Source organism: Ascidia mentula, chromosome 1 (assembly GCF_947561715.1).
Source record: "Ascidia mentula chromosome 1, kaAscMent1.1, whole genome shotgun sequence".
In the NCBI taxonomy this organism is placed as follows: domain Eukaryota; kingdom Metazoa; phylum Chordata; class Ascidiacea; order Phlebobranchia; family Ascidiidae; genus Ascidia; species Ascidia mentula.
The window spans coordinates 27115468-27130152 of record NC_138566.1 but is presented as its reverse complement, the minus strand read 5'-3'; the positions used below and the strand labels follow the sequence as shown (position 1 = coordinate 27130152).

General features: G+C 38.2%; 3 protein-coding genes across 5 annotated transcripts; all 3 read right to left on the bottom strand.

Annotated features, from left to right (window-relative positions):
• Positions 1-64: 64 nt before the first annotated feature.
• LOC145916985 (uncharacterized) lies at positions 65-1680 on the bottom strand. The gene is made up of 7 exons (XM_083002916.1): positions 1559-1680; positions 1363-1425; positions 1217-1288; positions 900-992; positions 508-743; positions 261-422; positions 65-202 (listed from the first exon to the last, which is right to left on the bottom strand). Exons 1-7 carry the CDS (start codon positions 1647-1649, stop codon positions 134-136), a joined length of 786 nt encoding a protein of 261 aa, XP_082859042.1. The 5' UTR covers positions 1650-1680; the 3' UTR covers positions 65-133.
• A 1763-nt stretch (positions 1681-3443) lies between these two features.
• Positions 3444-6793, bottom strand: LOC145916926 (uncharacterized). Of its 2 annotated transcripts, XM_083002913.1 has the most exons (5): positions 6671-6793; positions 5557-5707; positions 3919-5250; positions 3763-3861; positions 3444-3592 (listed from the first exon to the last, which is right to left on the bottom strand). In XM_083002913.1, exons 1-5 carry the CDS (start codon positions 6722-6724, stop codon positions 3444-3446), a joined length of 1785 nt encoding a protein of 594 aa, XP_082859039.1. In that variant the 5' UTR covers positions 6725-6793. The 2 variants fall into 2 exon arrangements, with proteins under 2 accessions (XP_082859039.1, XP_082859038.1); XM_083002912.1 differs by having other exon boundaries at positions 3462-3861.
• Positions 6794-11217: 4424 nt separating this feature from the next.
• Positions 11218-14269, bottom strand: LOC145908333 (uncharacterized). Of its 2 annotated transcripts, none has more exons than XM_082995602.1 (5): positions 14211-14269; positions 13822-14026; positions 13377-13561; positions 12903-13101; positions 11218-12418 (listed from the first exon to the last, which is right to left on the bottom strand). In XM_082995602.1, the coding sequence occupies exons 2-5, from the start codon at positions 13994-13996 to the stop codon at positions 12312-12314; spliced, it is 666 nt and encodes a 221-aa protein (XP_082851728.1). In that variant the 5' UTR covers positions 13997-14026; positions 14211-14269; the 3' UTR covers positions 11218-12311. The 2 variants fall into 2 exon arrangements, with proteins under 2 accessions (XP_082851728.1, XP_082851719.1); XM_082995593.1 differs by having other exon boundaries at positions 14202-14268.
• Positions 14270-14685: the final 416 nt, after the last annotated feature.

Genomic DNA, 14685 nt, shown 5'->3' with positions numbered 1-14685 from the left:
GCCCACGAATGAAGAATTATGTCGCTACAGCGAATAGAATATTGGCTGTTGATAAGCTATCCGGATTCGACCACTTCCACAAACGAATCCCACACAATAAACCCTGGAAGAATTCTTGGGTGACGGTTTTGTGTTAATCCGGACCACTGGAATCCTCACTGGACGAGGAAGGCGACTGATCATTCAAACCGTCAATATATGGCTGAAAAATAACTCAAAATCAGTTTTATTTGTAAATATAGATTAAACAAATGTCATACTCGGTGCTTCAGTTGTTTTGACTTTTCCTTCAAGATCCGAATAGATTCGGAATCGAATCCACAATCTTCCAGGTCCAACCATCTCACTTTCTTAAGAATCCGACAAATGTTCTTGACATCGTTTTTTCCAAACTTGTTTCTACTCAGGAAGAGGATTCCCAACTTCATAAAATATCAAGATTTGGTTTCAAACTTTTGAAAACAGAAAAAGCAGAAATGTTAAAAAATATTTTTAATTTTAACAAACCTTGTGTTTCAAATTCGTGATCGCTTCACAGATCATGTTTAAAGTTTGGGAATTCAGTTGGCAATCTGCCAGCCACAGCCTTAAACCGCGTATTCGAATTCGAGGAAGAAAGTCAACCAAAGCGAAAATATCCGACGTATTCAGTGGGGTTCCACTTATGTACAACTGTTTAGTACAGGAGCAAGCAATTTCATCCCTGAATTTGTCGTCAACTTCTTGTAAATCTACGAGGAAATCTGAAACAGGAACAAGTTTATTTTAAGTACTTCATGTAAATCTACGAAAACAAAATCCAATACTATACAATGCGATTGTGACGAAACTGACACCTACTGTGACGTAACAGTTATGCTTACAAACATACATTGAACTGACTGGACCTAAATATTAACCTCGCAATTCGTATCCATGTAAAAACAATCCATCGGAATCTTTTTCTAGGAGGAATTTCGAAAGTCTCTTCAAAAGCTTTTGCCAACGTTTGTCTATAAAATGAACATTCGTGATATAAGTAGAAGCAATGTATGGAAATGGGAGAATTATTTGCGGGATCAACCAACTGATAGGGGTGATGCAAAACTGCCAACGAATTTAACAAGTAATCATGTGACAAACGGTTCCAATGCAATTCTTGTATCAGGAAAATACTTTGATTTTAAAGAATTACAATTTTATAATTAAGTGCTTAAATAAAGGTCTGGTTCAATACCTTCTTTGTGTTGCCCAGCATCATAACCAGACATTGATCTTGGATTGTTCATTGAGGACGAGTTTCCAGAAGCTTCGAAACAAAATTATTGCATCATAAGTTATTTTGATTTTGAAAGCGTGGTAACTTCATGTAAAAAAACGGACCTTCTCTAGCACGTTTTGATTGTGTTTCATCTGATGAGCGTCTGTCAGACCCTCCGCGTTTTCCTGTGAAAGATTGAAGAAACTCAACAGAAACATACTTTATTCGTTTAAAAAGTAAAACAACAACATTTTTTTAACTCATATCAATAAATCTTATATAACGAAGGTTAAAAATAAGGATTGTTGTTATCTTTACTCGATTTGGGCTTTGCAAAATCATCACCAATTTTCTTCAACTGTTTCACATGATGTTGTCTGCTTGTTGCAACCCTTAGGGTGGAATTCATAAACCCCGATCAGGATTGATCCTTGATCCCGGATCAGCTAATCCAGGATCAACGATCGGATCAAGTTGGAATTCATAAACCCCGATTAGCTGATCCTGGATCAACCACAGTTTTGATCGGAGTTTCGTGATATATCCTTCGCTGTAGCGAAAAGTATCACGAATTTTTATCACATTTTTTACGGTTCAGTGATTGTGCAGACAACAAACTGCGCAAGTTCGACAGGAAGTAGGTAGGGTGCTTAATTGTGACCGGTGTCGGTGGCGATTCGCATTGACAGCGGTAGCTGTTTTGCGTAGACTAGGTTGTGGTCTGAGTTTTTGCTGGAAGATTAAACACGAGGGAAACAAGTAAGTACGAAGTGAAGTATGAGTGTTTTGGTTGGTAAATGTTGCTGTCCTTTGTTAACCATTTGGGCCTACTTTTACTTTATAAATGCTAAATTGTGAGAGATTTATTTAACTGGCATATGTTTCGACATTAAGATAACGCAATAAACGACCATTCTTTGGAAGAAAGTACGAATTTAAATTTTTAATTGTGACTTTGCCAACTTTCTGTTTTTTGCAGGTCCAACCAATTTTTATTACCAAGTCGTTTGGAAACTATTCTAACATTCAAGGTCACTTTCATCAGAGCAATTACTAGAATAATTCAAAGCCGTGTGCAAGTTCCCCAACTAATTAATTGTGATAATTTTGTTTTTACCTGTTAATCATTGTGATGAATAAACTAAAACAAGCAAAGAATGTAATTTCTCTTGTTAGTTGTCAGCTAACTGTCATAAGAATCACATGAACAAGTTATAAATGCATTTTATTTAAAAAACACAGATGTACAAAATAAAATTATCAACCATGTGTTTTTTTAAAATAAAAATGAAGACACCAGGGCCTCAAACATAAATTGCAGTTAAGGCAAAAGGCATACATTCCCAGTGTAACTGCAATTGCACAATTAATTGTTGATAATAAATACTCTGACAAGCAAAACTATTATATTTCGTGCAAATAATACCATATATTCATATTATTACGGGAATACAATGATACACTGTCTGTAAAACCAATTGAAGCATGTGTTTGGTGCACAATACAATGTATGCTAACTTTTTGTAACAAGATTAGCATTAGTGGGAAGTTATTTAGTTGCATCACGGTCAAATGTTCCATGATTTTTTTATGCAAAACAAAAAATATTTTGAAATTTGTATTGGTGCTGCATTTGGTACTACCAGAAGGAAATCTACCTTTTCAACTGGAAGTTTCTGCAAGTTTTTGACATATATTGTATAACAATTCAACCACAATCAGTGATACCAACATCCTCTAGGTTAATTTTGTAAAGTTAATTGATAATAAATGTTTAAAAACTGGCCAATCCCTACTTTTCGTTGCTTCTGCAAAAAAAGGTACACTATTTGCACAGCTGCTCATAAAATGCATTTTTAACAAATGGATTTTGTACCTTCATTTTCAATTTATTTATTACTATTTTTGTTACATAGCAAACATCAAACTAATTTTGCTTGTACTATCTTAATTTACGCATTGTATACAAAGTTTAATACTTGCCATGAAAAACGTGTTAGCTCATCAGCAGAACAGCTGGCCGAGTCGCGTAAATGCTTTTTTTCAGCCGTTAGTCAAGAAATGACAATATTGATTGTCAACGCAACAAGGAACAATGAAATTAACGGTCAAATTTAACAAAAACAACGCAGGAAAGTAGGCTTGATCCACCTCCAAGGGTGGATCAAATTCGCGGATCAAAACGCGTCATACTGATCCGCGATCAGCTTTGATCGGGGTTTATGAATACGGATCTATGAAAACTGATCCGGATCAACTGATCTGATCCTTGATCGGGGTTTATGAATTCCACCCTTAATGTTTTGGATGAAGCAAATTTCACATCCGTTCGAGTCAAACCGCTTCCACAAGCTGCAAAACAAATTATAAGGAAGCAATTTTGTGACCTCTAACGTCAAACTTATTGCCAAAGCCGCCTTTCCAGGAATACATTGTTGCAAAAATATGGCACCAAAGATACATGCATATATGGTAGCACTTAACAATTGTTTCATTTTCAATAAAATAAACTACAAACTGACGTATATCTTGTATCTTGGAACTTGTTGCATGGCTGACAGTGCTATGGTCTGAATATGACTCCAAACAGTTTTCAGTGCAACCACGTCCAGAAACTTTCGCTGAAGATACAGGAGATAAAATATATCGCAATATAAGGTTTAATATTCTGTAAATACCAGATTTATTTCCAAGCAAAAGACCGCAAACGAAACGGCGGGTGGTTCCCCAATGGGGGTCTTCAACCAAATCATCAAGGAATTGATCGAATTCTTCATCTGGCATGAAAAAGGAGATGTACTGTGCCGCAAAATTCTCTTGCAGTATTTGATGCACAAAAAGAAAGAGAACATTTGCTCCGTCAAAAACTCTCTGACATGAGAACCAGAAGATCTTTGCCATTTTGATTACAACATCCTGAACTTTTAGATCTTTCAAGCCTACTTTGAGAAGATCATCATGGGAGAACATAACGGTTTTACGAACCATGCCTTCATATGCCATTTGGCCAAGTGAATGTTTGAGGTTATCTAATTTCTCTCCTTTTGCATGCTCAGAGCGACCAAGTTGTTGCAAAACGGCATCAAACACATTAGTTATGGTGGACATGTGGTTTGCGTTGCCAAATAACCCAGCATATACAATGAATTGTAAAAGCATTGGATTGCGACATAAATCAAGCAACTGTGGAGATTTAACCTCAAGCTTGTTCCACAGTTCATTAGCTTTATCGGCTGCGTAGCCATAAAACAAAGCCTTTGTATCATTTGCAGAAAGATCACTGACATAAATTGTGGGGTCGGGTCTAAGTCCCAAAGGTGTTGAGAATAGTGGATGGGGTCTAGAGGTAAAAATCAACAAAGATTTAGAAAAAAAATGCTTGTTGCAAAGGTTAGCAACAAGCTGTTGTACTGGCAAGGGAGTGCCATACTTCACATTTACAGGTGCCATGTTTTCTAGTGTCCAGGTTGCCTGATCCAAGCCATCAAAAATAAAAGAACACTTTTCCTGGTTGTTTTTCATCCACTGGAAAACCAAATTAAGTGTTTCCTGTGAAGCATCGATAAACTGGTTATCCAGCAAAAGCTCCTGCAAAGTAAGCGTTCTGTCGCCGTAGTTTAAAAACATGAAACGAAGATGAAGCACTAAGTGATCTTCTGTTTCTAGATGCCTGCACAATCTCTTTGAAAGAGTAGTTTTTCCACATCCAGCTGGGCCCAGAAGAGCTAGGAATATACCTTTCTGGCTTTGGATTGTGAAACTTGCAACTAAATCATGAAAGTTTATGTGTTCTCCAACAAACCTATCTCCCACTCTTTTGCTTGTTGATCGCCGGAACTCACTTTCTATTTCAGGATCAATGCCTTTGTAAATATCAGTTTTAATTAGGCTTGGATAAACTTCAGGGACTTCAGTCTCCTTAAACTCATCGCTGTAAGGGACAACATCAGGATCGAGTTTTTCCCGCTGGTATCTTTTGATTTCATCAACTGCCTGTTGTAGTTTAGTATCTGCAAATTTTAAACCGGATTTTTGTAATGCCGCATTTCCTTGTGCTGATCAAAACTAATTTACTGTTGTTTCTAACTAAAGTTCAATATCAAAAGAAATTTAGAAGAAATTGATTTTGCTGTTAGACTCTACATTAAAGGTCTATAAACTGTGCTAGCAAGATTTTCATTCTATTATTTACAATCGTTTCAATACGAACAAATTATTCAATAAAAATAAGTTGTATGAATGATCCAGTCGAGTTAGTACTGGTGCTGCTTTACCACATATTATCTAGCGATTTTAATCTTGCGAACATTTTACACCTTGTGCAACAACGTCCTGGGAAGTTGTTGGGGCATTTGATTCAGCGTTAACTGGCGTTGCTGCTTGGTGGTAATGGTGTTGTATCACAGGTTGTTGATATATGGTCTGCTGTTGCCAAATTTGATTCTGTACGTCACTGATATGAAGGTTCTGGAATGAAACAGGCATCACTAACGCTTTCGTTAATTGTTTGTGGTGTTTATGTGTGTTTCTTTTGTGTCTTTATATTCACAAAACTATTTGCGATTGTCAAGGGCGAATGGCGTTGGCTGAAAGATTTCTGCTGGCGATATCAGCTTGAAATTCGACACCCTTTTGGTGGTATCATAGATTTTGCACAGTGACATGACGCTTTCCAGGCCTACACCCCTTTTTCTATTTATTTTTTTTTCTTGTTGTGTTGTAACCAGTCAAACCGTTTGCCATAAGAATTCAGTTCCGGGTCAGGCTCGAAAGTTTTTTAAACCCAGTGGGTTCACATTTAGTTCCGGTTCTGACAAATTACCGGCACAGATCAGATTAAAGGTTCAGATTTAGTTGAACTTTATTGTAACGTACCTACAAAAGTTGTGCACAGGAAATAAAACTTTTTCCCAATAGTTTTAAGCGATATTGCAAAGTCAAGCCGGGTCCAGTAAACATTTTGATCTCGATACGATAGCCGATATCACTTTAAGGGCCAGTGCTGTTGCCTTTTTAAAGCATTATATAGCCTTAATTACTTTTGCATATCCTAACAATGAAACAAGTCTTGGAAAGATTTGCTAGTTGGGTCAATCTTGTACTTTATTTAAGTGGGAATGTACTGACTATATGACAGAAAAATCAAACTGATGCAATTACAAAAAGTACGCACATTGTTACATAAAATTTCCACAGTAATTCGTATCGAAACACAAGTCATGACCAATCGACCGCGACTCACAGTGTTTGCTTGGCCTAAATAGCTCTAAGAATTGATAAATTGTGCAGTAAGAACAATCCCATCTTTCCATTGAAATGCTTAGTTTTATTTGGTTTCTTCTTATTATTATAATCTTTCGCGCCAGTTTTTGCAAACAAACACATCCCCGGCCAACATACTTCGGAAACCCTTCTGATCAACAAGCTTACCTCGGCAACAATGTTTTGTGGATTATTTTCTTCTTCTGTTTGTTGTTCGTCCATTCTAGTAAGAGCAGGTGTTGCTTTATATTAACTTACAAGTACAACAAATATATTACATATAAACAAGCTGTGCAAATAATGCAGGGTTACACTTAACAACAAGACAAGCAAATATGTTCGAGTGTACCGTGTTCTTTTATGAAATGTTTGCAGGAAGTTCTGTGTACATAAGAGTTGTGCGGCTGTGTAAGATTTAAGTCCAGAACTTCCTGTAAACAGTTCGTAAAAGAACACGTTACATTGGCACATATTTTCTGGAGACACAGCCGCGCACAACATATTCCGCCCTGTTATTACCGTTCGGTTCCAGGAAACTAATCTATGACTCAGTAAGCACCATCTATGCTTTATATAAACATTTCTATTTGACTCAACACACCCAGCTATCACATCCTGGTTCAAAGGAGACCACCAAGCAGATCACGAGCCGCTATGTTTGGCCAGGCATGCACCGGGACATCGAACTTTGGACAAAAGTTGTGACCACTATCAGCTCATGTGTGATGTTACCCAACACTAAGACAACTAATGACCCAGCTACCTTCATATGGGCGGCACAAAATGAATATTTCCGGAAATTAACTTATAAGCAACCGCGTTTTCCGCAAACTACCCATTTGGACGAAAGGTTAACAAACTGTAAATATGTCTGCATAAGAATAGATCACCACAAGTTACCACTTCTACCCGCATATCAAGGCCCATTGCTTAAAACCGCAAAAACATTTACAATAGACAAAAGCAACCGCACATATCATATGAGGTAACATCAGATAGATGAAAACTGGCATTACGTCTTATTGACTTCCTGGAAACGCCACCAAAACCAGTAAGCAGGAAGACAGGGGCGATGCCACTACAATGGACCCTAGACTGCAGTCAACAAAATCGCGAGCTGCAGAAAAACGTAATGTCCGGTTACCAGCAAACTTGCAACACTACTCGCTGTAATACCAAGTTGCGACATCACGTCCTGTTTACATAACCCCTCTATTGATCAGGTTTAGCTTCAATAGCGCTATAAGTGCACCTGTATTTTACCTACATGTATGCTCGCTTAAACAACAGTTAGCTGAGTACGATATCCTGCCATCAAAAACCTGTGAACGCCAGCTATTAAACATGTCAAAACAAAAGTAACGTATCCGCATTCGCAGAAACCTTTGAGGAAATACCAGCTATTTTTGGCCATAGATACTTACTCCTTTTTTCCAAGCCACTCATACGAAATGGAAAACATTCAACCCCAAGTACATGCCTTACATGGAATCCCACGCTGCACGCTTTTCAATTCGGACAATTAAAACAGGAAACGAATGCCATTTCTAACCCCAATATACAACATCCATATCATTGGTCTCGATCCACCACAGTGATAACTAGGAACGCCATTTTGTCAAGATTCACTTTGTTTTACAACCCTCTATAACTAATAAACTAACCACTCGTCTTTAGGACATTGCACAATTTGCACAGGTCCATGCCAAGTACACTCTGACTATATTTGCTTGGCTAAAGCCATCCCAACTGCCCCAACGTTAATCCAACCCTAATTCAGCACAAACAGGAACCATTCCATCTCGAAATCCTATCCCTAGCAATGTCAATTCACCATTGGGAACATGACTAGGCCCACAACTGCCTTCACAGTTCTCGGAGCAACACTGTTCGCTATTGTCTCGCAATAACCTTCGATGCGCCAAGACTGACAAAAGACCACGTTCAGTTTTATGTTCGCAAGATTTCTCATGACAACGACCACACTCAACCGTGACCCCCGAAATACTGGCAACTGTGTGAGTGAGTACACGGTGTAAACATATTTTTTATTGCAAGCGATTTCACGGAACATATAGCAGAGCTAAAAACATTATGGCGCGGATACATGAAAATGACAACAAGTTATTTTACGGCATTAATTATTGCAATAAAACCGGTTTAACGCGAAGAAAATGAATATCTTTTACGTGCGTAATCTACCACAAGGAAATCTAAGAAAGGTTTTAGGTCGTTCTCGCAAAACATTACGCAATACAAGCTGTGGTTTCTGTGACGTATGTTACAAATACTCCCCCCCCAGATTTGCAGGTGATGAATATAATATCAGTTGTAGGCGATTAAAAAATTGGTTAATGCGATTGAACGAATAAAATGCACATTCAAAGTAACAACGAAATTATGATGCGTTTGACGGTAAATAATATTGTATAGTTTGATACAGGCATTTCAAAATGAAAAGCGAACATTGCAATTTGCCAACTTGTGAGACCATGCGAGAAATTGGCCAGTCAGAAGTTACGTGCTTGGCTACGTTTAATACGAATGAAAACATGCACAATATCAAACTAAGTTGTCCTCCTGGGTCTGTTGAAATGTTGGACGGACCGTCATCAATGCGAAAAAAGTTATGTAGTTTTCAGGAGGCGAATTTATGAACACAAGCGTGAAAATAATGGTTCTGTTATATACAGGAAGTCGGTACAACGTTGAAATGCGAATTACAACTTGGTTTTCGGCGCGTTTAGAGTTTATATGGGCGATCGTCGCTAAAATTGTTTGTACATTGTACCTCGCGGGACACATGTGGATGTCCTTTGGTTTTTGTTCTGGATTTTCCGGAAAGTCGATCCTTGGGTGTTGGACTTGCTTGTTCTTGCAGATCCCTGGGGGTCGGATTGGATGATAGAATCCATCCAAAACTGTAGGTTGTCGATAGCGATAGACTCTCAAGAAAGGAGTCGTTCCAAGCGGGGCATCATTGCAATCTATTTGTCTCAGAGATATTTAACAGTGCCTCGATAGCGTGAGGGCGAATTGAGCCTCTTCGATTGTTAAACCTGCTTCTGCTTCGTCCTTATTCAAATAGAATCGAGTAGAGTCGAGTAGAATCGAGTAGAATCGAGTAGAATCGAGTAGAATCGAGTAGAATCGAGTAGAATCGAGTAGAATAGACTTTAAAGTAGACACTGTTTTTTTCAAAGCTCTCTATACTGAGCGCTGATTGGTCAATAATGTCACGTAATATCATAAGGCGCTTAAAGTAATATAATACAAGAACATAGGTGTGATGTGACATAAGAATAGGAGAACATTTTATGTGTTAAACAGGATGTTGAATGAATCACTTTACTCGAGAACATTCGATGGCTAAATCATTTGGGTCACATTATGGGATTATGCAATACTTGTGCAAAGCTGCGCACAAGACATCACGTAATACAAGCACTTGTGACGTATGCCACACGCCAAACTAACAAGCACAGTTAGATATAACGCACGTAACAATCGCCACTCCATAGTTTCCTGTCGCGATCTCCATGTTGTTCTCACAATGATATTTTACAGAAAAAGACGAATCTGTTCCTGCAGAAATGGATTTATTAGTTGTAGCTGATGGCATGTTTTAGCCCCGAAAAACCAGAAACTTTGTTTGACGTGAACCTAAAAACCGTATGGTGCTTTCAGCTATTGTTTCCAAACATTTGGCATTGTTACCGAACATGTTGCATTGTTAAGAAACAAATATAATTTTTCGTCAATCTAAGGAACAAATGTCTTTTTTAGTGGTCACGTTGTTGTAATGGCAAGCGGTTTTATTGTTAGTTGTATAACAATATTACGCAAGTTAAAAAATTTGCTAACGCTCAAAGAAGAATATAAAGCCCAGAAACATGCATAATGGTGTTTATTTGTATGTTTTCTTGATAACGTAAGCCCACATTTAATCCCTTTTGGGTGCGAATATTATTTAAGCCTTTCCTTTTAGCTTGCGACTGAAAACGTTCAGGATTTACGAGACTTGCAAACACTTCCCGTTGCACGACAACAGCTTCAACTTTAACTCTCAAATTTGATCGACCATTGTTTGTTACACGGATAGGATTTACGCGGGATCAAACTCAACATCTCGTAAACCAGCAATCTACATTTTTTTTAATTTCGACACTTCTTTACTTTGACCTCTTTTGCCAGTATGGCTCGAACCATTACTTTTTTATTTAAGATATTATTACATGTCTGACCGTTGTACCAATTATATCTTATACCTCCATTGCTTGCTGGTGGTCAGGAAATCTCGAATTAAGACTTTCCGTCTCTCAATATCGAATCCTGAGTCAAGTCACGACATCCAGAGGAATACAGAATTTTGAATCAAAATGAAAAAAGGAAAAGCAGTAAAAAAAGTTTGAAATCCCATTGATTACGTGAGCAAACACCATAATTATCATAAACATTTTCCATGTCTTCTTCATTTGCTTTGAAAATACTTTCTTGGCAATTTGAAAGCTGTAAATACTTTCCTCACCTTTCATTAAACACGATAAGATTGCTTTCCGATTTTCTTTCTAATCCGAAGTCTGTCATTTCGTAAATTGGTATTGTGACTAATCAATACAATGGTGAGTCAGCAAACATTTAATATCAAGTAATCCATATTGTTACGTTCGACACTCAAAATTGTCGTGTAGAAAAAAAAAAATATATATATTTTTTTTTAAAAAAAAACGACCGCAAATTCTGTGTAGACTACGCTGCATTGCTTTGTAACAACACATTTTTTTAACATTTTCTTTAATTACCAGTGTATTAGTGGAACCTTAACATTTAAGTTAGTAGTAAAAAACAGTACAGGATAAATATAATGATTTTAAAAGTATAATATAAGTATAACAGGCACGATGAGACGAATATATTTATGGAAAAGTCTAACGACAGAAAAAACAATTAACAGTATGCCACCTAGTGGCTGACTACGTAAATTGTCTGGGTTTGCAACAAATATTTCGATATTTTCGTCACAGCTTCACGATTTTCTCCATAAAAAGTTCGACGCTGTTGGTGACTTAACAACCACAGAAAAAGGCAGAAACACCAAGACAAAACGACCGTTTGGTGGCGCCGGCGGGTCGAAGAAGTTTTTCGGAAAGCGTGGGAAACGGTGACGACATCGAATAACACAGTTGTTTGTTCACACGCTATGCAAGATCACTGACAATAAATTATTTTTGCAACACTTGATTGTTTGAACGTTTAAGGTTTGGGTCGAGTTTGGTGATTCAAGCAGGGAAGTATGGGAAAGTTACTTGAGGCGATAATACAACTTATCGAACAAAATACGAGGACTGCTGCCCGATGTCACCCCATGTCATGGTGAATTTCACAAAGAAGGTTCCGTTCTTAACTCAAAGTACGTAAAGTAGAGAGTATATTGGTGGAATTGTTAAACGAATCTTTCATTAAAACCCCCATGAAATTATTTGATGAAAAAAGAAGAAAAAAAAACTAGAAACTTTACTGAAAACTTTGCACAACCCAAGCATGTCTGATGTTTTTGTGGCAATCGGCCGAAAATACGATCCGATTCACCTAAAGGTTATGCAACTGTGCAGGATTTGCTGATCGAAACCGTAGATCTAGATTGTCATATCGCGTTACGCCAATCCAATGCCCTCAGTCGGTTGTGCGCGCAAGGGGTGAAGGAAGCAATGTATTATAACACTGAGCTGTGTATAAATGAAACCGCAAAAAAGGCGGTCCCCGGGACGCCGTGAGGGCCATGTGGGCCAAGAGGTCGATCGAGTTCACGTCAGAATAATGAAACTGCACCCCCCCAAGTGGCGCTTCGTTCTACCCCCACCTCTTTGGCGTTGTACGTCAGCATTCCAAACGGGGAACCGTACCGGAATTTCAAGCCTGCGAAACAGATGGAGTTAAATTATTGCCTAGCGATGCACATCCAATACATCCATACACCTTAATGAACATGCACGAGCATACACACAAAATACCGGTGTATAACTTAATATAGGCAGAACTCTTTGAATTGGTGTCGGAATCAACAACAGGCTTGAATGACCAACAAAAACTTGGTATCCAGTTTTTTTCGAATGTAAATATAACAACAAATTTATTTTTTCTCATAGAACTTATCCACATAATAAAGATATATTACTTATCACCAAACGAAAATACACACTTTTTGTTCCTTTCCAATTACAGTATTTACATGGTGTATACCCATTTAGCATAACTTGACAATGCATTCATTAGGAAAAAGAGTATAAAATGAAGTTACTCAAAGAATAAATGTCTATTTATTTCAGTTTAAACCTTAGTAACGTTTTAAGAATGACGTCATGCCTATGCTGGCCTTCCAAGCTCACAGTTATGTCCTCACCTGGTACGTAACCCATGTACTTTGGCAGCAAACCCGACGTCACGTGATAAACGTTTGTATTTTTGCGATCTAGCGCCGCCCGGCGGTACATGTCGTAGATTTCTATGGTTCGCATACCGGGTACGGGGGTACTCAACCATGGAACCGCTTCCGGTTTGTCGAATTTCACCAAATTCTCACGCCTTAACGAACTTCCACTCTGAAGAAACATCTTGTTTAGGCGATGATTTAAGAAACTGCTTTTGAGGATGTGGTCGACGCCATTTAGAATATTTCTTATAGCAAATTTATATAATGATATGTTCGCCACCTATTGTTGGTAGATCATGCACATATGGAATTGTAATAATCTTATAAAATAAGCTATCAAGAACTTGTAATCGTTTGTCTTTTGGTCGCCAAACTTAAATCTTTATAAATTATTGGCAAAAAAAAATCCTTATAGATGCATCCATGATATTTTAGTCCACAAACCGTTTTGGGACGAGACGTGAGAATTTCTTTCTGTCTTGAGGTTCGAACTGGAGAGCGGATTTTCGAGGCTCTACTTACAGGTGCGGAGAATGCTCGTCTAGCTGCATCTTCCTGGGCAGCAGCAGTAGAAGACACGAACTTTTTCGTCTCTTCTTCGCTGCTTACTCGTGTTTTGTTCTGTGTATCTGAATAGTAAAGATGCAGTTGACGGTTTCTAATACCGTAGCATATAGCCTAGCTCTACTACATTGATGGATAGATATAAAGGAGGAATTTGTCCTTCAACTTTTGCAAAAAGTCTACGTTACCTTTAACGAGTAAAGTTTGGTATTTTGTTATCCACAAACAGTAAGGTAAGTTTTGGGGCCACCCAAAGGATAGAGCAAAACCGCACGATCAATTGGTCGATAATTTTACACATTTCAAGTAAACTTTCCACACTTACCAAACAATTCATGACTGGTGTAGTAAAATGGGTGTTTGGGAATATAATGTCTCAAAGGCGGTCTTCTTACAAATGTACCGCCTCTCGACCAAACAGGTCTTTCATTTTCTCGTAGGGTACTTAAGGCGTTCTGGTCACTGCCTGGAGGAACTGGTTCGCCAGTTTGTGGGGCCATGAGTGCTTTGTCAGCAGGTTTTGATTCAAGCTTAAAATTAAACTGTGGTGCTCACTTCTGCTACAGTACAGTTTATCTGGCAATTAATTGTGAAATAACAATAGACCTTATGACGAATAATGCCGTACAACAATCTGGTAAAAAAGGTACTGACATATGTAGAGGAGTTTGTCAATATATCATATACTGTTAAACGCAACGTCACCTTTCTTACTAAAAAGCTGTTCAAAGCAAAAGTATTTCCATAAAAGTGCCGATGAAGTGCTGATGGCTCTTAAATTCTGAATACATACGCACTTTGCAGCATACAAGAGCTACTGGTCCAACTTTATAAGCACCTGTGAGTAGCTGTGTGTCGTAAAATGTCAACAGGGATTTGAAACGGATCCCTTTACAAAAGGCACAACGCCGCTCCCGACTAAAACCACCACACACAACGCAACTGTTTTGTTGACGGAAGCGATCAACCGTGACGTATCCATGGCGACGCGGCACGTCTTAATTGTCCCCATTCGACTGGAAATGTTGCTACATTCATGTTTTGTGTGTTAAGTGTAACCACATTTTCGGTTCACGCTTAAGTTTTGTGGAAAGACAGGGTTGGTTTTAATGTCATAAGCCCTTGTTGATCACACAGTGGAGCTATTAGGGCGGTTGGATTAGTTTAGGGAAGAACAAATGTTGATACA